This window comes from Scyliorhinus torazame, chromosome 6, assembly GCF_047496885.1.
Source record: "Scyliorhinus torazame isolate Kashiwa2021f chromosome 6, sScyTor2.1, whole genome shotgun sequence".
Taxonomy (NCBI): Eukaryota; Metazoa; Chordata; class Chondrichthyes; order Carcharhiniformes; family Scyliorhinidae; genus Scyliorhinus; species Scyliorhinus torazame.
Genome location: NC_092712.1, coordinates 101378345 through 101402657, shown reverse-complemented (window position 1 = coordinate 101402657; position 24313 = coordinate 101378345). Strand labels below are relative to the sequence as shown.

The 24313-nt window shown below is 45.9% G+C and overlaps 1 protein-coding gene across 1 annotated transcript in view; it reads left to right on the top strand.

Annotated features, from left to right (window-relative positions):
• Positions 1–24313, top strand: part of mrc1a (mannose receptor, C type 1a) — a 245320-nt gene that overhangs the window by 160025 nt on the left and 60982 nt on the right. The window contains exon 21 of the mRNA XM_072508574.1: positions 14941–15055. Within this exon, the coding sequence (XP_072364675.1) occupies positions 14941–15055 (115 nt within the window). The remainder of the gene's footprint in view (positions 1–14940; positions 15056–24313) is intronic.

Here is a 24313-nt window from a genome sequence, read left to right as displayed (position 1 = left end):
ATTTGGTCACTTCTGGGCTCACTGTCCTATTAAGGATGGCAGGCAGGACAGATTCCTGATTAGCCATATGATGGAAAGAAACTGGAGCTGTTCATGACTCTCGGCATATAAAACGTGTCTATTGATACATTTCTATTGACTGGAAAGGTCTTGTGGAGCAAATTGGTGCCAACAACACGGCGTTCAATCCCTGTTTCGGCTTGGGTAGTTAAAAGACCTGCCTCCTTGCCCTACCCTTGATGGAGGTCGTGGGTGTGAGGATCACATCTTCCTTGGGAAAAGAACTCAAGAAGAATAATGTTGTATTAATTTACGAAGGGTGGTGTCACATGCAGTCCCAAGCAGCTTATCTTTTGTCAAAAAAACTGTTTTACAATAATTTAAGATGGCGGCATGATGGCACCCCGATTAGCAATGCTGTCTCACAGCACCAGGGACCCAGATTTGATTCTGGCCTTGGGTGACCGTTTGTGTGGAGGTTGCACATTAATCCCGTGTCGGTGTGGGTTTCCTCTGAGTGCTCCAATTTCCTCCCACAGTCTAAAAATTGTGCGGGGTAGGTGGATTAGCCATGCTAAATTGCCCCTTAGTGTCCAAAGATATGCAAGTTATGTGGGGTTATGGGGCTTCAGGGAGAGGGTTGGGGAGGGGGCCTAGGTAGGGTGCTCTTTCAGGGGGTCAGTATAGATGCGATGGCCGAATTGCTTCCTTCTGCACTTTAGGGATTCTGTGGGTCTAATTCTATGGTTCATGGCACACAGCCAATTAAACTATGAGAAACTGCCTAATCACACACCAGACCTTGATGAAGTCACACCAGGACATTGATTAATCTGTTTTTGAGGCACTCGAAAAGGAAGAGCCATTATTGGCTGCACCTTCTGTCGGCAAGTAATGGGTTCCATGTTGCCAGAACTCCCTGGGTAAAGAAGTTTCCCGTGAATGTTTCACAGGATTTATTAATGGCTGTCTTGCGTTTCTGGCTCCTAGATTTAAAGTATGAGCAGAAGGAGATGCTGGTTAAATGCCTTTTGAGCAAAGATTCAGTGTGGCAGTCAATTCACTCATAGAACAAATAGAACACAGAACATACAGTGCATTCGGCTCATCGAGTCTGCACCGACCCAATTAAGCCCTCACTTCCACCCTATCCCCGTAACCCAATAACCCCTCCTAACCTTTTTGGTCATTAAGAGCAATTTAGCATGGCCAATCCACCTAACGTGCACGTCTTTGGACTGTGGGAGGAAACCGGAGCACCCGGAGGAAACCCACGCAAGCACAGGGAGAACATGCAGACTCCACACAAGACAGTGACCCAGCAGGGAATCGAACCTGGGACCCTGGCGCTGTGAAATCACAGTGCTATCCACTTGTGCTACCGAGCTGCCCTCCAAATATGCTACAATAACTCAAATTAAAATTGAAATTCTGTTTTAAAGTCTATATTCTGAGAGAAAGAGTTATTGTTTTGCACATCAAGGCATCTTGTCAGAAATTCATATCTCACTTTATTTATCTCACTGCATACTCTTCATTCATCTGATTCCATGTTAATAAAATCACTCATTGGTTCAAAGCCTGTGTTTTTGCCGACAAACATGAGCAGAGATGATCAATGATTTCAAAAGGGAATTGGAGGTGGGAAATAATCTTGCAGGCCTACAAGGATAGAGCAGAGGAGTGGGGCTGACTGGATTGCTCGACACAGAACTAGTACGGACCTAATGGGCTGAATGTCCTCCCTCTGTGCTACAATGATTCTAGGACTCGCTGTGAAAGGAGATATATAAATGAAAGCGCAAACATATGACTTGTGACCAATCAAATCGCTGAGCAAAATAAAAAATAAAAGCACAATAAAAGCAAAATAAAAAATTGAGCAATAAAGATTTACAAGTGGCCTTCATGACCATGTGTGGCAGGATAATGTAAATAACATACAGTGCAGAAGGAGGCCATTCGGCCCATCGAGTCTGCACCGACCCACTTAAGCCCTCACTTCCACCCTATCCCCGTAAATCAATAACCCCGTAACTCAATAACCCCATCTAACCTTTTTGGTCACTCAGGGCAATTTAGCATGGCCAATCCACTGAACCTGCACGTCTTTGGACTGTGGGAGGAAACCGGAGCACCCGGAGCAAGCTCGCGCAGACACGGGGAGAATGTGCAGACACCTCACAGACACTGACCTAGCAGGGGATCGAACCTGGGACCCTGGCGCTGTGAAGCCACAGTGCTATCTGTGGTGATGTGCATCACTGTAAATACATGTAAGCTAGACAGACACTAGAGGGAGCACCAGAAACATCACACACACACTCGACCAATGGACATTCACGATACACAAGGAGGTGACACGACCACAGGAGGGCATTACACCAACCCATACATAAAGGACACCACACACATGATCAGCCCCTTCGGCCAGTGGAGACAGCCAGTGAGGAGAGGCACAGGGTTGATTCATTATCACACCCACCACGTGGAAGACAGCAGCTGGTCAGTCAGTTTAGGTAGCTACAATAGGATTAGCAGTAGTGTCGAACTCAAGTTATAAAAGTGTACATAGTGTAAATAAATGAGTTGAAGTTATTTACACATCTCGACCTTCCTTGACAAATGCAACACAAGGAAGCCGCTTAAGTTACAAAGGAAACATAATAGAACATGGTACCAGTAGTGAACTGCTTAAATCCAGATAGCCATACCTCAGCGTACAGTGACAACCAGCAATACCCAGGCAAGATGTACGGGCTCCCGATTCCGCAGCCGCTCCGGTGCCACGGCGATCTCCGCATGAACTGGCAGCGATTCCGGGAGGCGTTTGAATTCTACCTGGTGGCAGCCGAACTTAAAGACCTGGCCGATAATGAAAAGGTAGAGTTTCTCCTCACCATCGCCGGTGCAAGAGCAGAAGAAATTCAAGTTCTCCAAGGGGCAAAACAGGTGCGACTTCCAGGCAGTCCTGGACAAATTCGGCAAATACTGTGAGGAAAACACACTCCAATCGGCAAGGAAAGGTAAGAGAAGCGCCAGTACTCACCTCGAGGCCGAGGGCCCGGACCAGAGAGCGATTTGGGTCGAGGTCGGTGGCCATCTTGCTAAAGGGACTACACTAGTGCAGTTGCGCGAGAAGTGCGCAGAACCGGAAGGTTCGTTCGCGCATGCGCGATACGCCTTGCATGCGCAATCAAGAAAACGGCCATCGGTAAAGGAACAGCGATCTGCGCATGCGCAATCGCTTCCTACGTGCTACGTCACGCGCGTCATGACGTCAGAGGCCCCAGACCGACCAATTTAAAGGGGAAACGTCCCAAATCAAAGAAAAAATCTTTTAAAGCTGTAAAACAACCTTCCTTCACCTGGAATGACAGCACAATGCCTCAAATTGAACCAATAAATGAATTTAACCTCCGTAGAACCCTGCAACAAGCAGTTACCTACGCACAAACCGATGATACCGACCTTTACATTTTTTCTGGACCTCGCGAGCCCAATGACAGCTCCATGGTCCTAAACGTTTACGACTCAGACGAACCTTTCGTGTTGCACATTGGCGACCCCCGCATTGAATCCGACGCAGATGCGGATTCATTTTTCGGATTTGAGGATCTTCAACCCAGCAGATATGACGTCCCAACTCATCAGTGCAGGATGATGCTGCAGCCTGAAATTAAGAGACAGAAAGCGGTACAAGCCCACAGAGAGCGGCCTGCTGCCACACAGAGCGTGGTCCACACCACGCTCAGGGTTCCCGACTCTACGAAAGAAGACATGCAAGACTCCAGAGCGCAATGCTTGCATGAACAAGAAGTGACTCCAGAGTCACAAGCCTCCACAGCGAGCTTGTGGACAGACTCCACGATAGAAGGAACGCAAGACTCCAGAGCGCAGTCCTTGCATGACCAAGAAGTGACTCCAGAGCCACAAGCCTCCACAGCAAGCTCGTGGACAGACTCCACAATTGCAGAAACGCAAGACTCCAGAGCGCAGTCCTTGCACGAACAAGAAGTGACTCCAGTGTCACAAGCCTTCACAGAGAGCTCATGGACAGCCTCCACGATAGAAGCAATGCAAGACTCCAATGCGCAGTCCTTGCAGGAACAAGACCATGAGGGTCTAGCAACCTCCTCTGACCAACTAGCGGCAGATGATGCAAGTCTGCCATGCTCACGTAAACAGCAAGAAGGCTATAACAGTCTACCATGCTCCACTGCACAGCAGGACGACCATGACGGTCTATCATGCTACAATGAAGGGCACAGCGCTGATGACTGTTCAAGCCCAAATGAAGACAAGCCAAAGGAATCGCCTCTTCCAAGCCCGAAGAAAAAGGGATTATGCGCTGACCTTCAGAATCATTCTAGCCGAAGAGATATTAATAATGCTGCACAGTCACAGAAGGATGCTGAGGACATGCTAAAGAAATTGCTTGTATGTCTAACTTGCAAGGAGCAGACTGAAAATTGCCATTGCTTTAGTACGGATCGAAAAAATGGACTAGACATTGATCCACATTTAATGGAAATAACACAACCTGAATCATATCTACAGCAGGGACAACTGTCTCCCTTCAACACAAAACCGCAAAGTCCCAACTACAGAGACCAGCAGTTAGTCAGTAATGACTCTTCAACCCCTGATGGGAATATTAATCGCATTGAACCTCTGCACATTCCACTGATAAATAAGCAGAACATTGGAGCAAGAATCCTGAGGACACCGACATCGAGTAGCCAGATAAAGCACTTAAAACCCGCAGCAGTTTCAAGTGAACCAATTGTGCTTTCCAGTGATGGTGAAGATGCAGATAAGGTCGACCCGATTATCCATTGTACCACATTAACTCCAGAGATTAAGCATTTATGTCTGGGGAGTAGAATGTGGGAAATTGAGAACAGTAAAAGAGAGACTGTGACTGTGCCAGTCCCAGCAAAATCAGAGCCAGAGACTATGAAGGCACGTACATCAGAAAAGGATGCATATGAAGTAACTGAGAAGAAAATTGAAACGGACTGTTCTTTGGAAACTAGTACAATGACGAAAGAAACATTGGATCTAACATTTGATGCCCTCCATATGGGAGAAATTGAGGGAAATGAACAAGGCTCTGTAATGTCTGGGGGAAGATTTAAAATTCCAAAGAGGAAAAGCCCAAATGAAGGACAACGGCAAGTCAATGACAGTCCACCCACATTGTTTGCACCACCAGATGAAGACTCTGACAATTTACCCAACCCTAGTGAACAGCAAGCAGCTACTGAGGATCTACCCACGGTATGTGAAGCGAGTGACGACAGCATCCCACTTCCCATGCAAAAGGTGCAAAGTGACAGACCTCAGCTAGTGCGTACAGAGGCACTCGACGATCACGGTGAGACCACTGGTGACTCCGGTGACACCACACTACTTCCACCCTCAATTGCTCGAACCTCTCCACTAGTCAATGCATTCCTGCATGTTCCGACTCCAGACGTGCAGCTTCAAGAAATCTCAGCTGACTCCAGTGAACCTGCTAAGATTCCGGACGGGGAGCATCAACAAAAAAAAGACCAGCCTCCAGATGGGGAGCAACCAAACGCCGACTCTGATTCACGTAAGCCAGACTTTACTCCAGACAGGCAGTGTCGCAACCTCAGTGATGGCATGCTCAGGGTGACAGCAGATGTCACAACGACAGGAGATGGATCACGTGACAATCACACGGGGTCAGCAATAACAAGCAGCAGCTACAGTCCAAGAGGAATACACCAATTTTCACCACAGCTATGTCCACACATTTGTTCCACACCGACAGTGCGGCCAATGACAGCTCATGCTGGACAAACCCAGTATTCAGGCATGCAGCAGCCAGCAGTCTATGCCGCATATTCTCAAACAGGCCAGCACTGCGGATTGCCCACTAATGGAATCAAGACCGAAGGAGGACTACCGCCAGCGCAATCTGCACTACAGACTGGATGCCTTAGTTACTGCCCAGGATTTGCTGCACCACATCCTGGCCAGACAGCATATTCCTATCAGATGCAAGGTTCTAGTTTCACACCATCACCAGACATTGATGCGAGCAGCAATTCGGTCTCCAAATCGACATGCTTCAACGCTTCTCAGCAGAATCACCCTTCCAGCACAGCATGTGGCCAGAACCAGTATGCACAGTCTCATCTGACTTCAACATCTGGCACATCCATGACCTCGAATGTTACTGTTGATGGTACCTCTTCAATGCCAACGACCTATCAGCTACAAGATGCCATCCGACAGCACCACCACAAACATTAAAAGAAAAAGACTCCAAAGCGGACAGCGCAGTGATTCAACCACTTCTTGGCTCCTGTTGATGGCGTTCATAACCAAGAGAGACATTTGACCATGATGATTGATGGTTTATGGACTCACATGAATGATTTGGACTTATTGTTTAATCACCGTTCCCATGACTTGTATATACCTTACCTTCGCTACCTGTTCTTTGTTCAGTTTTTCTTAAAGTGTACAGAAAATATGAACATATAAAAAGGGGAGTATGTGGTGGTGTGCATCACTGTAAATACATGTAAGCTAGACAGACACTAGAGGGAGCACCAGAAACATCACACACACACACTCGACCAATAGATCAGTTAGATAGGAGGCGACCAATGGACATTCACGATACACAAGGAGGTGACACGACCACAGGGGGGCATTACACCAACCCATACATAAAGGACACGACACACATGATCACACTTTTGGCCAGTGGAGACAGTCAGTGAGGAGAGGCACAGGGTTGATTCATTATCACACCCACCATGTGGAAGACAGCAGCTGGTTAGTCAGTTTAGGTAGCTACAATAGGATTAGCAGTAGTGTCAAACTCAAGTTATAAAAGTGTACATAGTGTAAATAAATGAGTTGAAGTTAATTACACGTCTCGACCTTCCTTTGACAAATGCAATACAAGGAAGCCGCTTAAGTTACAAAGGAAACATAACAAACACTATCCACTTGTGCTACCGTGCTGCCCTTAAATATATATACAGGAAGGACATAATTCCTCTGAAGGTAGTGTTGAAGAGATTTACAAGAAAAGTGTGGCTGCGAGGAGAGATTGGAGAGGTTGGGATTATTTTCCTTGGAAAAAGAAGGCTGAGGGGTGACTTTGTTGAGGTGCACAACATTTTTGAGTGGAAGAGATAGAATGGACAGGATAAAATTGTTTCTCTTGGTGGAGAATTCTAGAACCAGGGGACATAGATTCAAGATAAGTGGCAGGAGGTGTAGAGGGGACATGAGGAAGAACGTTTTTTGCACAGAGGGTAGTGGGTGTCTGGAATTCACTCCCCGAGTTGGTGGTGGAGGCAGAGACACTGAACTCTTTTAAAAAGTACTTGGATCTGCACTTTAAGTGCTGGAAGCTACAGGGGTATGGACCGGGTGCAGGGAGGTGGGATTAGAACAAAGAACAAAGAAAAGTACAGCACAGGAACAGGCCCTTCGGCCCTCCAAGCCTGCGCATACCATGCTGCCCGTCTAAACTAAAATCTTCTACACTTCCGGGGTCCGTAACCCTCTATTCCCATCCTATTCATGTATTTGTCAAGATGCTCCTTAAACATCACTATCGTCCCTGCTTCCACCACCTCCTTCGGTAGCAAGTTCCAGGCACCCACTACCCTCTGTGTAAAAAACTTGCCTCGTACATCTCCTCTAAACCTTGCCCCTCGCACCTTAAACCTATGCCCCTTAGTAATTGACCCCTCCACCCTGGGAAAAAGTCTCTGACCATCCACTCTGTCTATGCCCCTCATAGTTTTGTGGACCTCTATTAGGTCGCCCCTCAACCTCCGTCGTTCCAGTGAGAACAAACCGAGTTTATTTAACCTCTCCTCATAGCTAATGCCCTCCATACAACATTCTGGTAAATCTCTTCTGCACCCTCTCTAAAGCCTCCACATCTTTCTGGTATTGTGGCGACCAGAATTGAACACTATACTCCAGGTGTGGCCTAATTAGAAAGGGTGTCCTTGGGATGTATGGACAAGATGGGCTGAACAGCATCCTTCTGTGATGTAACTTTTCTATGATTCTCTGATATTATCATACTTCACTTTACTATGCCAGTTCAGGAATGTTACTAAATTAAATCTCACATGTAAATTTGTTGATGAAAGTTTACTTTGGTCTGAAGTGTACCTTTGGTTTTTTTCATTTTCTAAGAATTCTGGAATGTGTTGATGAGTGGTTTTGTCTAATCTGCCATTCACAGAAAAATGATACGGTGGCAACGGATAAATCAGTGTACAGAACGAAGGTTCTTTATGCAAACCCTGAGTTTATCTAGACCTATCTTTTGCCTCGATATTTTGACAGGATAAGTTACCCTCCAGTTTGTAGGAGAGGCAAAAGCTGCTTATGTGTCATGGAACCTGAGAGATTCTCTCGAATAATAATGCAACAATGCTCTTGATCACAGTTCGGAGATGTATTTGCATTGTGTTTTCATTGTCGTGGCATTTATACTGGAAATTCGAAGGCAATAACAATGAAATTGCACTTTAAGTATTATCTTGTAAACCCTGAAGCTGTTGGTGGTTCTAGAGAAATTCCAATCTTGCTGGGCCAGTCTGGTATTTTGCCTACCATGGTGAAATGCTGAAACAAGCACAAAATCTGGAGGAATACAGTTACTCCAATGACCTTAGTTTATAACTTTAATAGTAACACAGCACGCCAAAAATAAAATTTTAAAACAAGTTAAATAGTTCAATCAATATTTTTTTTTATCAGTGTAATTCTGTGGCTGCCTTCTACTGACTATTCCAGATCATCAGGAAAAGCAAAGCTTAATCCATGCATATTTACATGAAATCCAACCGTTGGTTAAAAAGGATTATTAGCAAAGATTCAAAATGAAAGCTTTTGAAATTAAGTTACTTTCACCTAAAGTTGGATTGCAGTTGAGAATACAGCTGGTATGAAGCTGATGTGTTGTGAAGGGGTCTTCTTAAGTTGCTCTCACATCATAAGGCATAAAGACGGCATGGTGGCACAGTGGGGGATGGCATGGTGGCAGTGGTTAACACCGGTGCATCACGGCGCTAGAGACCCCGGGTTCAATTCCAGCCTTGGGTGACTGTGCGGAGTCTGCACATCCTCCCTGTGTGTGCGTGGGTTTCCTCCGGGTGCTCTGGTTTCCTCCCACAGTCCAAAGATATGCAGGTTAGGTGGATTGGCCATGCTGAAACAAATGTCACCTTGGAGTCCAGGGATGTTCAGGTTAGGTGGGGTTATGGGGACCAGGTGGAGAAGTGGGCCTGGATGGGGTGTCTTTTCGGAGGGTCGGTGCAGGGTCTATGTGCTGAATGGCCTCCTTCTGAACTGCAGGAATTCTATAATCCTGTGTGTTAACAGATAGGAGACTTTCAATCCCAGCCAAAGTATAGGTACAGTGTCTCAATCCTGGCTGTCCAAAAGTGGGAATTATCTGAAAACCAGATATTTTTAGTCAGGTGTTATGCATCAATTTTCATTGAGTAAAATTTTTAAAATGGACAATTAAACTAGGTGCTACAGTGGCGTGATGTGACTCCAGATTAGTTGTCCGCTTCACCACTTTGTGCGTCAGGCTATTCTCCAAATGACCCTTGACCCCACCAACCCAGCTTGACCTAAACTGCCCACGGTCCAATTCACCCGACCTGAAATCCGGCAAGATCCTGACTGGTGCTGAGGCTACCAGTTCTGAGGCACTGTACCTGTACAATTTTTTTATTATGGCAATATAAAAATTAAATTGCACAGATCAATTGCAATATTGAAGAAAAGTGAAAGTAGGGAAGAATCCATGAATGTATGTGAGAATAAGTTAGGCTAGTCAATTTCTTGACTCAATCTTCTGATCTTTTATATGCAATCAATTTTCCCAATAGAACATCTTCAGGGTGCATGCTTCTATCTTTGTGAAAAAATATGTTCTCATGTTGTTAATTGAATAACAAAAATGACGTCATCCATATTCTTTGCCCTTCAAAAAACTCTCAATTCTCTACAAACACAAGTCCATTCAATAACTAAATATTTGGAGTGGCTGTGTTTGATAGGATGACCAAGCTCGTAATTATCATTAACTACCCCTTTACTTTCTCTGTTGAAACATACTTAGCCTCCCGTTTCATAAATGCCACTATAACCAGCGTTTCTCTGAACTTTTCTCTCTTATTTCTCAAAACCTCTAAATATACTATCCTATACATTCCAATGCCTTGCTGCATTGCCCTATGTTGAAAACAGGAGTCATTGTGACTTGAATACATCTTTCTGGGATCTCAAAATTACTTTCACATTCTTCCCTTCTCCTTCAATCCACCCTTTTTGAAGAAAACGCAAGCTTGACATCACTTCATATTTGGGTTCTAAATTCTCCTCAATTGCTTTCCAACTCTCCGAATCTCACCATAAGACCATAAAACATAGGAGCAGAATTAGGCCATTCGGCCCATCGAGTCTGCTCCGCCATTGAATCATGGCTGACATTTTTCTCATCGCCAGTCTCCTGCCTTCTCCCTATAACCCCTGATCCCCTTATTAATCAAGAACCTATCTCTGTCTTAAAGACACTCAGTGATTTGGTCTCCATGGCCTTCTGCGGCAAAGAGTTCCACAGATTCACCACCCTCTGGTTGAAGAAATTCATCCTCATTTCTGTTTTAAAGGATCATCCCTTTAGTCTGAGATTGTGTTCTCTGGTTCTAGTTCTTCCTCCAAGTGGAAACATCCTCTTCACATCTACCCAGGCCTCGCAGTATCCTGTAAGTTTCAATAATATCCCCCCTTCATCCTTATAAATTCCAACGAGTACAGACCCTGAGTCATACGACAAGCTCTTCATTCCAGGGTTCATTCTTGTGAACCTCCTCTGGACCTTTTCCAAGGCCAGTTCATCCTTCCTTAGATATGGGGCCCAAAACTGCTCACAATACTCCAAATGGGTCTGACCAGAGTCTTATACAGCCTTAGAAGTACAACCCTGGTCTTGTATTCTAGCCCTCTGGATATGAATGCTCACATTACATTTGCCTTCCTAACTGTCAACGGAACCTGCACGTTAACCTTAAGAAAATCATGAACAAGGACTCCCAAGTCTTTTTATGCTTTTGATTTCTAAGCATTTTCCCATTTATAAAATAGTCTATGCCTCCATTCCTCCTTCCAAAGTACATATCTCTCACTTTTCCACTGCCACTTTAGAACATAGTGCAGAAGGAGGCCATTCAGCCCATCGAGTCTCACTTAAGCCCTCATTTCCACCCTATCCCCGTAACCCAATAAGCCCTCCTAACCTTTTTTTGGATACTAAGGGAAATTTATCATGGCCATTCCACCTAACCTGCACGTCTTTGGACTGTGGGAGGAAACTGGAGCACCCGGAGGAAACCCACGCAGACACTGGGAGAACGTGCAGACTCCGCACAGACAGTGACCCAACGGGGAATCGAACCTGGGACCCCGACGCTGTGAAGCCACAGTGCTATCTACTTTTGCTACCGTGCTGCCCACTTCATGGTCCACTCTCCTAGCCTATCCAAATCATTCTGCAACCCCCTTGCTTCCTCAATGCTACCTGTCCCTCGACAGATCTTTGTATCCTCTGCAAACTTAGCAACAGTGCCTTCAGTTCCTTCTTCCAAATCATCAATGTATATTGTGAAAGGTTGTGGTCCCAACACAGACTCCTGAGGCACACCACTAGTCACCTACTGCCATCCTGAAAAATACCCCTTTATCCCCACTCTCTGCCTTCTGCCAGTCAGCCAATCCTCTATCCATGCCAGGATCCTATCTTAAACACCATGGGATCTTAACTCATTTAACAGTTACCTATGTGGCACCTTGTCAAAGGCCTTCTAAATAAAACACGTCCACTGGTTTTTATTTTATCTAACTTGTTACCTCCTCAAAGAACTCTAACAGATTTGCCAGACACGATCTCCCTTTGACAAAGCCGTGCTGACTCAGTCCTATTTTACCGTGCACTTCCAAGTACTCCGCAATATCATCTTTAATAATGGACTCTAAAATCTTACCAATGACCGAAGTCCGGCTAACCAGCCTATAATTTCCCTTCTTCTGCCTCCCTCCCTTCTGAAACAGTGGTGATACATTAGCCACTTTCCAGTCCTCTGGGACCCTTCCTGCCTCCAGTGATTCCTGAAAGATCATCACCAATGCCTCCACAATCTCCTCAGCTATCTCTTTTAGAATCCTATGGTGTAGTCCATCCGGTCCAGGTGACCTATCCATCTCCAGGCCTTTCAGTTTCCCCAGAACCTTCTCCTTAGTGATGGCCACTGCACTCACCTCTGCCTCCTGATTCTCCTGGAGTTCTGGCGTCCCACTGGTGTCTTCCACCGTGAAGACTGATGCAAAGTAACTATTAAGTTCATCTGCCATTTCTTTGTTTCCTATTATTACTTCTCCAGGCACGTTTTCCAGTGGTCAAATGTTTATTTTTGCCTCTCTCACCTTTTATATATTGAAAAAAACTATTTCTATCTGCTTTTATGTCACTAGCTAGCTGACATTCCTCCTCTCCCCTTATTGCTTTTTTAGTTGTCCTCTGCTTGCATTTAAAGGATTCTCAATCCTCTGGCTTCCCACTAATCTTTGCCACTTTGTATGCTTTTTTTTTTAATGCTGTCTTTGACTTCCCTCGTCAACCATGGATGCCTCGTCCTCCCCTTAGCAGGATTCCTTCTCCTTTGGATGAATTTTTGTTGTGCCTCCCGAATAACCCCCCAAAACCCCTGCCATTGCTGTTCCACTGTCTTCCCTGCTCGGCTCCTTTTCCAATCAACTCTGGCCAGCTCCTCTCTCATGTCTTTGTATTACCCTTATTTAATTGTAAGACCGTTACATCTGATTCCAGCTTCTCCCTCTCAAACTGCAGGGTAAATTCTGCCATGTTGTGGTCAGTGCTCCCTGAGGGTTCCTTCACCTTAAGTCCCTAATCAGGTCTGCCTCATTACACATCACCAAATCCAGAATTGTATCCTAGAAGGCTCTGTCACAAGCTGCTCTAAAAAAACATCTCTTAGACATTCCGCAAATTCCTTTTCTTGAGATCCACTACCAACCTGATTTTCCCAGTCCACTTGCATATTGAAGTCCCCATGATTATTGTGATATTGCCTTTTTTACATGCTTTCTCTATCTCCTGATTTATTTTCTGCTCCACATCCTGACTACTGCTCGGGGGCCTGCACGTAACTCCCATCAGGGTCCTTTTACCTTTGCGATTCCTCAACTCTACCTACAAAGATTATATGCCTTCTGATTCTCTATCACTCCTTGCGATCGATTTAACTTCATTCCTTACGAACAATGCAACCCTGCCCCCTTTGCCCATCTGCCTGACTTTTGGGAGGACACATATCCTTGTATACATAGATCCCAGCCCTAATTCCCTTGCAGCCACGTCTCTGTGATGCCCACAACATTGTACCGTCCAATTCCAATGTGCGCAACAAGCTCATTTACCTTGTTCCGTGTACTGCGCGCATTAAGGTACAACACCCTCAGTGCTGCATTGACCACCTTCCTTCTCACACTTGTCGGCTTTTTTGCTCTGCCTGAGTCGGATGTTGTTCTTTTATTTTTGTTCTCTATTTCCCCTTCAGTTATGATGCTTTCTAAGCTAACGCTCTGGTTCTCACCACCCCCCTCCGCCCCCCCCCCCCCCCCCCACCTCCCCCCATTAGTTTAAATCCTCCTGAGTTTCTCTAGCAAACGTCCCAGCCAGGATATTGGTGCCTCGAGTTTAGATGCAACCTGTCCTTCTTGTACAGGTCCCACCTGCCCTGGAAGAGATCCCAATTGTGCAGAAATCTGAAACCCTCCCTCTTACACCACCGGTTTAGCCACGTATTTAGCTGCACTGTCCTCCTATTTCTACTTACTGGCACGTGGCACAAGGTGTAATCCTGAGATTACAACCCTAGAGGTCCAGCGTTTTAGCTTGCTGCCTAACTCCCTGAACGCCTTCTGCAGGATCTCATCACTTTTCCTGCCTAGGTCATTAGTACCTATGTGTACTACGACCTCTGGTTGTTTACCCTCCCCCTTCAGGATGTCCTATGTTCGTTCAGAGACATCCTTGACCCTGGCACCAGGGAGGCACCTGGAGTCTCTTTCACATTCACAGAAGTGCCTCTCTGTGCCCCTCACTATAGAGTCCCCTGTAACTATCGCTCTCCTGCACTTTGCTCTCCCCTGCTGAGCAACAGATCCAGTTGTGGTGCCACTGTTCTCGCTGCTGTTGTTTTCCCCTGATAGCTTATCCCCCCCAATAGTATCCATAAAGGTATACCTGTTAGAGAGGGGGCCAACCACAGGGGATTCCTTCACTGACATTCTGCCATTTCTAGCGGTAAACCATCTGTCTGTCTGCACCTTGGGTGTGACCACGTCTCTATAACTCCTGTCTATGACGCTTTCTGCCATCTGCATGCTCCTACGTGCATCCAACTGCTGCTCCAACCGAACCACGTGGTCTGGGAGGAGCTGCTATTGGTTACACTTCCTGCAGACGTTGTCAACCGGAAAGCTGGAAGCGTCAAGGATCTCCCACATCTCACAGTTAGAGCACTGCACCCTGCTGAGTGACATTTATGCACTAGTTAATTAATTCAAATTAAATACTTAAATTGTTATTAGATTCAGTTACAATTAACTATATGGCACTGGCTCTAGATTTTTACTGTAAAATTAAATGCTAGTTTAAGCCCTTTAATGAGACCAGGGCTTGTCAGAAACCACAACAATGAGCTGCTGACAGCAGTGCAGAGCTTCAGTATGATTATCTTCCTATATGGTGTGGCTGAACATTTCTACAAATATTACTTTTGTGTTATACAGATTGATAATTTGGCATATTTCAACATTCTTTCTTAGTGTTTCATGTTCTATGGTGAAGAGGAAGCACAGCAATTGATCTGGAAAACTGCAAGAGATCGTTGTATAAACAAAGGAGGAAACCTTGCATCAATACAAAATGCAAAAGAACAAGGTACACAATTAGAGTCACAGGGTAGGATTTTACAGTGCACTGTTGCCCTGACACTACCCCTGTCCCCTGGCTAAAACTAGAAGTGGGGAAGGGCCTGCAACAATCCTGGACACCTGCCCTTCAACAACTTAACTTCAGGAGCAGGTCTAATTGATCTAAGGTGAAACTTCTGCCCCTTTCTCAGAATGTTGAAGATGGTGGATAGAGTGAATCAAGTGGGCCATTTTGTCCTCGGTGGTGTTGAAAGTCGTGAGTGTTTCTGGCCATTGATATTGATAATGGTAGATTCAGCAACAGTAATACCATTGACTTTCAAGGCGAGACGTTTAGATGCTCTCCTTTTGGAGATGGTCACTGTCAGGCACTTGCGTGGTGCATATGTTACTTGCTGCTTAAAATATTATTAAGCAGCAGCTCAAGCCTGAATATTGTGCAGGTCTTGCTGCATTTGGACATGAACTGATTCAGTATCTAAGGAGTCGAGAATGGTGCTGAACATCACTATCATCTGCGAGCATTCCAACTTCTGACGTTGCGATGGCGAATAGGTTATTGATGAAACAGCTGAAGATGATTCGGTCCAGGACATGATCCTAAGGAATTCCTGAGGAACAGTTGTTAGGCGTATGTCACATTCTTTCTGAAATAATAGCACCAGATTTGCCACTCTACAATCCTCCGGCAGTTCCCTGGGGAAGATTATAAATTATGGCAAACCTTCCCGTATTTTCACTCCCATTTCCTTTAGTATCAAAACAACATAAGAACTAGGAGCAGGAGTAGGCCATCTGTCCCCTCAAGCCTGCTCCGCCATTCAGTAAGATCATGGCTGATGTTTTTGTGGACTCAGCTCCACTTACCCACCCGCTCACCATAACCCTTAACTCCTTTACTGTTGAAAAATCTATCTATATTTGCCTTAAAATCATTCAATTGCTTCATTGGGCAGGGAATTCCACAGATTTACAACCTTTTGGGTGAAGATGTTCCTCCTCAATTCAGTACTAAATATTCTCCCCCCCCCCCCCTTATTTTGAGGCTATGCCCCCCAGTTCTAGTAGAAACAACCTCCCTGCTTCTAGCTTAACTATTCCCTTCATACTTTTGTACTAGGAGCAGGAGTAGGCCAGCTGGCCCTTTGAGCCTGCTCCGCCATTCAATGAGACCATGGCTGATCTTTTGTGGACTCAGCTCCACTTCCCGGCCCGAACACCATAACCCTTTATTCCTTTATTCTCCAAAAAACAATCTTCTTTATCTTGAAAACATTTAATGAAGGAGCCTCAACTGCTTCACTGGGCAGGGAATTCCATAGATTCACAACCCTTTTGGGTGAAGAAGTTCCTCCTAAACTCAGTCCTAAATCTACTTCCCCTTATTTTGAGGCTATGCCCCCTAGTTCTGCTTTCACCCGCCAGTGAAAATAACCTGCCCTCATCTATCCTATCTATTCCCTTCATAATTTTATAGCTTTCTATAAGATGCCCCCCGCATCCTTCTAAGTTCCAACGAGTACAGTCCCAGTCTACTCAACCTCTCCTCATAATCCAACCCCCTCAGCTCTGGGATTAACCTAGTGAATCTCCTCTGCACACCCTCCAGCACAAGTACGTCCTTTCTCAGGTAAGGAGACCAAAACTAAACACAATACTCCAGGTGTGGCCTCACTAACACTTTATACAGTTGCAGCATAAACTCCCTAGTCTTAAACTCCATCCCTCTAGCAATGAAGGACAAAACTCCATTCGCCTTTTTAATCACCTGTTGAACCTGCAAACCAACTTTTTGTGACTTATGCACTAGCACACCCAGGTCCCTCTGCACAGCAGCATGTTTTAATTGGATTGGATTAGATTGGATTGGATTTGTTTATTGTCACGTGTACCGAGGTACAGTGAAAAGTATTTTTCTGCGAGCAGCTCAACAGATCATTAAGTACATGAGAAGAAAAGGGAATAAAAGAAAATACATAATAGGGCAACACAACATATACAATGTAACTTCATAAGCACTGGCATCGGATGAAGCATACAGGGTGTAGTGTTAATGAGGTCAGTCCATAAGAGAGTCATTTAGGAGTCTGGTGACAGTGGGGAAGAAGCTGTTTTTGAGTCTGTTCGTGCGTGTTCTCAGACTTCTGTATCTCCTGCCCAATGGAAGAAGTTGGAAGAGTGAGCAAGCCAGGTGGGAGGGATCTTTGATTATGCTGCCCGCTTTCCCCAGGCAGCGGGAGGTGTAGATGGAGTCAATGGATGGGAGGCAGGTTCGTGTGATGGACTGGGCGGTGTTCACGACTCTCTGAAGTTTCTTACGGTCCTGGGCCGAGCAGTTGCCATACCAGGCTGTGTTGCAGCCTGATAGGATGCTTTCTATGGTGCATCTGTAAAAGTTGGTGAGGGTTAATGTGGACATGCCAAACTTCCTTAGTTTCCTGAGGAAGTACAGGCGCTGTTGTGCTTTCTTGGTGGTAGCGTCGACGTGGGTGGGCCAGGACAGATTTTTGGAGATGTACACCCCTAGGAATTTGAAACTGCTAACCATCTCCACCTCGGCCCCGTTGATGCTGACAGGGGTGTGTACAGTACTTTGCTTCCTGAAGTCAATTACCAGCTCTTTAGTTTTGCTGGCATTGAGGGAGAGATTGTTGTCGCTACACCACTCCACTAGAATCTCTATCTCCCTCCTGTATTCGGACTCGTTGTTATTCGAGATCCGGCCCACTATGGTCGTATCGTCAGCAAACTTGTAGATGGAGTTGGAACCAAGTTTTGCCAGGCAGTCGTGTGTGTACAGGGAGTAGAGTAGGGGGCTAAGTACGCAGCCTTGCGGGGCGCCGGTGTTGAGGACTATTGTGGAGGAGGTGTTGTTGTTCATTCTTACTGATTGTGGTCTGTTGGTCAGAAAATCGAGGATCCAGTTGTAGAGTGGGGAGCCAAGTCCTAGGTTTTGGAGCTTTGATATGAGCTTGGCTGGGATTATGGTGTTGAAGGCGGAGCTGTAGTCAATAAATAGGAGTCTGATGGAGGAGTCCTTGTTTTCGAGATGCTCTAGGGATGAGTGTAGGGCCAGGGAAATGGTATCTGATGTGGACCGGTTGCAGCGGTATGCGAATTGCAGTGGATCAAGGCGTTCTGGGAGTATGGAGGTGATGCGCTTCATGATCAACCTCTCGAAGCACTTCATTACGACTGGAGTCAGGGCCACTGGTCGGTAGTCATTGAGGCACGTTGCCTGGTTCTTCTTTGGTCCGGTATCATGGTGGTCTTCTTGAAGCAGGTGGGGACCTCGGAGTGGAGTAGGGACAGGTTAAAGATGTCCGCGAATACCTCTGCCAGCTGGTCCGCGCAGGCTCTGAGTGCACGACCAGGGATCCCGACCGGGCCTGTCGCCTTCCGTGGGTTCACTTTCAGGAAGGCCAATCTGACTTTGGAAGCTGTGATGGTGGGTATGGGTGAACTATGGGCTGCTGGGGCACTCGACAGCGGATTGTTGGTTACCTGCGCGAACCGAGCATAGAATGCATTGAGTTCATCGGGGAGGGGTGCGCTGCTGCCAGAGATACTGTTCGGCTTCGCTTTGTAGCCCGTTATGTTGTTTAGTCCTTGCCACAACCGCCGAGAGTCTGTCTGTGACTCTAGCTTGGTTTGATATTCTCTCTTGACATCTCTGATGGCTTTGCGGAGGTCGTACCTGGATTTCTTGTACAGGTCAGGGTCGTCTGCCTTGAACACCTCAGATCTGTCCTTCAGTAGGGAGTCAATCTCGCGATTGAGCCATGGTTTCCGGTTGGGGAACGTACGTACTGCTTTCTTTGGCACGCAGTCGTCCACACATTTGCTGATGAAGTCTGTGACGGTGGTGGCATACTCATTTAGGTTGGTCGCTGAGTTGTTAAATATGGACCAGTCCACTGTCTCTAAGCAGTCACGTAAGAGCTCTTCTGCCTCCTCGGACCAGCACTGCACAACCTTCTTAGCTGGATTCTCCCGCTTGAGTTTCTGCTTGTATGCCGGGAGAAGGAGCATCGTCTTATGGTCTGATTTCCCAAAGTGCGGTCGGGGGATGGAACGATAAGCGCCCTTGATTTTTGAGTAGCAATCGTCAAGAGTGTTGTCGCCTCTGGTGGGACAGGAGATGTGCTGGTTGAATTTTGGCAGTACACGCTTGAGGTTGACCTTGTTGAAGTCTCCGGCCACGATGAACAAGGCCTCCGGGTGTTCTGTTTCGTAGTTGTTTATTACTGTGTATAGTTCGTCCAGCGCCTTCCTCACTTCTGCCTGGGGTGGGATGTAGACCACCATGAGGATGGCTGAAGTGAACTCACGTGGAAGATAATATGGGCGGCACTTCACGGTCAGGTATTCCAGGTCTGGGGAGCAGTATTTTATCATTTAAATAATAATCCCTTTTGCTGTTATTCCTACCAAAATGAATAATCTCACATTTGTCAACATTGTATTCCATCTGCCAGACCCTAACCCATTCACTTAACCTATCCAAATCCCTCCGCAGACTTCCAGTATCCTCTGCACTTTTTGCATTTACCACTCATCTTAGTGTCGTCTGCAAACTTGAACACATTGCACTTGGTCCCCAACTCCAAATCATCTACGTAAATTGTGAACAATTGTGGGCCCAACACTGATCCCTGAAGGACACCACGAGCTACTGATCGCCAACCAGAGAAACACCCATTAATCCCCACTCTTTGCTTTCTATTATTAACCAATCCTCTATCCATGCTACTACTTTACCCTTAATGCCATGCACCTTTATCTTATGCAGCAACCTATTGTGTGGCACCTTGTCAAAAACTTTTTGGAGATCCAGATATACCACATCCATTGGCTCCCCATTGTCTACCACACTGGTAATGTCTTCAAAAAATTCCACTAAATTAGTTAGGCACTACCTGCCCTTTATGAACCCATGCTGCGTCTGTCCAATGGGACAGTTTCCATCCAGATGCCTCGCTATTTCTTCCTTGATGATAGATTCCAGCATCTTCCCTACTACCGAAGTTAAGCTCACTGGCCTATAATTACTTGCTTTCTGCCTATCTCCTTTTTTCAACAGTGGTGTCATATTTGCTAATTTCCAATCTGCCGGGACCACCCCAGAGTCTAGAGAACTTTGGTAAATTATCACTAGTGCATTTGCAATTTCCCTAGCCATTGCTTTTGGTACTGTGGGATGCATTCCATCAGGGCCAGGAGACTTGCCTACCTTTAGCCCCATTAGCTTGCCCATCACTATCTCCTTAGTGATAACAATAGTCTCAAGGTCCTTACCTGTCATAGCCTCATTCCCATCAGTCACTGGCATGTTATTTGTGTCTTTCACTGTGAAGACCGACCCAAAAAACCTGTTGAGTTCCTCAGCCATTTCCTCATCTCCCATTATTAAATCTCCCTTCTCATCCTCGAAAGGACCAATATTTACCTTTGCCACTCTTTTTGTTTCATATATTTGTAGAAACTTTTACTATCTGTTTTTATATTCTGAGCAAGTTTACTCTCATAATCTATCTTACTCTTCTTCATAGCATATTTAGCAGCTTTCTGTTGCCCCCTAAAGATTTCCCAATCTTCTGGTCTCCCACTAATCGTTGCCACTTTGTATGTTTTTTCCTTCAATTTGATACTCTTCCTTATTTCCTTAGATAGCCACGATCGAATTTCCCTCTTTATACCGTCCTTCCTTTTTGTTGGTATAAACTTTTGCTGAGCACTGTGAAAAATTGCTCGAAAGGTTCTCTACTGTTCCTCAACTGTTTCACCATAAAGTCTTTGCTCCCAGCCTACCTTAGCTAGTGCTTCTCTCATCCCATTGTAATCTTCTTTGTTTAAGCACAAAACACTAATGTTTGATTTTAGCTTCTCACCCTCAATCTGTATTTTAAATTCCACCATATTGTGATTGCTCCTTCCGAGAGGATGCCTAACTATGAGATCATTCATCAATCCGGTCTCATCACACAAGACCAGATCTAGGACCGCTTGTTCCTCGTAGGTTCCATTACATCCTGTTCTAGCAAAACTATTGTGGCTACATTCTATAAACCCCTCCTCAAGGCTGCCTTGACTGACCTGGTTAAACCAATCGACATGGAGATTAAAATCCCCCATGATAACTGCTGTACCATTTCTACTTGCATCAGTTATTTCTTTGTTTATTGCCTGCCCCACCATGTTACTATTTGGTGGCCTATAGACTACTCCTATCAGTGACTTATTCGCATTACTATTCCTAATTTCCACCCAAATGGATTCAACCTTATCCTCCATAACACCGCTGTCATCCATCACTGCTGCCTGGATGTCATCCTTAAATAACAGAGCTACACCACCTCCCTGACCATCCACTCTGTCTTTCCGAATAGTTTGATACTCTTGTATGTTTAACTCCCAGTCGTGACCATCCTTTAACCACTAAATTATAGTTATTCACAATGATTTGCGCCATCAACTCATTTACCTTATTCCGAATACTATGGGCATTCAGGTAAAGTACCCTTATTTTGGCTTGTATACCTCTGTTTTGAATCTTAACACCTCTATCAGTAACCTCTCCTAAGTTATTTTTCCTTTTAACTTTTCTCCTTATATTCCTTGTCGTTGAACCCATATCATCATGTAACAACCTGCTGCGTCGCTTTCCATTTATGTTTTTACTTCCCGTTTTATTCCTTTTAGTATTACTGGTCCTATTCACTGAGCTCCCCTCAGTCACTGTACCCTGTACTGTGGCCCTTATTGATTTTTAAAACATTTAAAAAATATATATATTTTATTAAAGTTTTCAAACACAAATGTTCCTCCTTACAAATCAACAAAAACGGTAACACGATAACTAATAGATAACATTGTTTAAATAAAGTAGTGAACTAACAAAGTAACACAAAATAGTGCTACCCCCCCGCCCCTCCACCCCATCTAGAATAAAAACAAGTTACCCCCCCCCCCCCCCTCCTTTCCCCCCCCCCCCCCCCCTCTCTTTCTGGGCTGCTGCTGCTGGCTATCTATTTTCCCCCTAACGTTCCGCTCGATAGTCGAGGAACGGTTGCCACCGCCTGGAGAACCCCTGAGCTGATCCTCTCAGCGCAAACTTCATCTGTTCCAGTTTTATGAACCCTGCCATATCGTTTATCCAGGCCTCCACGCCGGGGGGTTTCGCTTCCTTCTACATGAGTAAAATCCTTCGCCGGGCTACCAGGGACGCAAAGGCTACAATATCGGCCTCTTTCGCCTCCTGCACTCCCGGCTCATCCGCTACCCCAAATATAGCTAACCCCCAGCTTGGCGTGACCCGGACTTTCACCACCTTCGAGATCACTCTTGCCACTCCCCTCCAGTGCTCCTCCAATGCTGGACACGACCAAAACATATGTGTGTGGTTCGCCGGGCTTCTCCCGCACCTGTCCTTCACTCCGAAGAACCTGCTCAACCTAGCTCCCGTTATGTGTACTCTATGTAACACCTTAAATTGGATCAGGCTAAGCCTGGCACACGAGGAAGAGGAATTTACCCTACTTAGGGCATCAGCCCACAAACCCTCCTCAATCTCCTCCCCAAGCTCTTCTTCCCATTTTCCTTTCAGCTCTTCTACCAGCTCCTCCCCCTCTTCTCTCATCTCCCGGTATATTTCGGACACTTTGCCCTCCCCGACCCACACCCCCGAAAGCACTCTATCCTGGATCCCCTTGTCGAGAGCAGCGGAAATTCCCTCACCTGTTGTCTCGTGAATGCCCTCACCTGCATATATCTAAAGATATTCCCCGGAGGCAGCTCATACTTTCCCTCTAGTGCTCCCAAGCTCGCAAACGTCCCATCTATAAATAAGTCTCCCATTCTCCTAATTCCTGCCCGGTGCCAGCTCTGGAACCCTCCGTCCATCCTTCCTGGGGAAAACCTATGGTTGTTCCTGATCGGGGACCACACCGAGGCTCCCAGTACACCCTTCTGTCGCCTCCATTGCCCCCAGATACTTAATGTTGCCGCCACCACTGGGTTTGTGGTAAACCTTCTCGGGGAGAGCGGTAGCAGCGCCTTCACCAGCGCTTTTAAGCTAGTTCCTTTACAGGACGCCATCTCCAGCCTTTTCCACGCCGCCCCCTCTCCCTCTATCATCCACTTGCGGATCATCACCACATTGGCGGCCCAGTAATAGTCGCCCAAGTTTGGCAACGCCAGTCCCCCTCTGTCCCTGCTACGTTGCAGGAACTCCCTCCTTACCCTCGGGGCCTTCCCTGCCCATATGAAGCTCATGATGCTCCTATCTATTTTCTTGAAAAAAGCCTTAGTGATCAATAATGGGGAGACATTGAAACACAAATAAAAACCTCGGGAGGACCATCATCTTAATCGCCTGCACTCTGCCCGCCAGTGACAGCGGCAGCATATCCCACCTTTTGAAATCCTCTTCCATTTGCTCCACCAGCTGAGTCAGATTGAGTTTCTGTAAGGTTCCCCAGCTCCTGGCTATCTGAATCCCCAGATATCAGAGGTTTCTTTCCACTCTCCTTAGCGGCAGGCCATCTATCCCTTATTGATTTTTGACTATGGCTTCTCTGCCTTACACTTTCTCCCTTACTGCCTTTTGTTTCTGTCCCCGTTTTACTACTTTCCGACTCCCTGCATCAGTTCCCATAAGCCAAACCTCAACTCCGGAATCAACCTAGTGAATTGCCTCTACGCCCCCTCCAGTGCCAGTACATCCTTTCTCAAGTAAGGAGACCAAAACTGTACACAGTATTCCAGGTGTAGCCTCACCAGCACCCTGTCCAGCTGCAACATTCTTCAAACTCCATCCCTCTAGCAATGAAGTACAGAATTCCATTTACCTCCTTAATTACTTGCTGCACTTGCAAACCAATGTTTTGTGATTCATGCACAAGGTCACACAGGTCCTTCTGCACAGCAGCATGCTGCAATCTTTTTTACCATTTAAATAATAGTCCATTTGGTATTCCTACCAAAATGGATTACCTCACATTTACCAACATTGTACTCCATCTGCAAGATCCTTGCCTACTTGCTTAAACTATCTATACCCCTCTGCAGATTTTCAGTATCCACTGTGCACTTTACTCCACCACTCAACTTAGTGCTATCTGCGAACTTTGACACATTACACAACTCCAAATCATCTAAGTAAATTGTAAACAATTGCGGTTCCAAAACTGATCCCTGAGGCACATCACTAGCCACTGATCGCCAACTAGAAAAACAGGCATTTACCCCCACTCTTTGCTTTCTG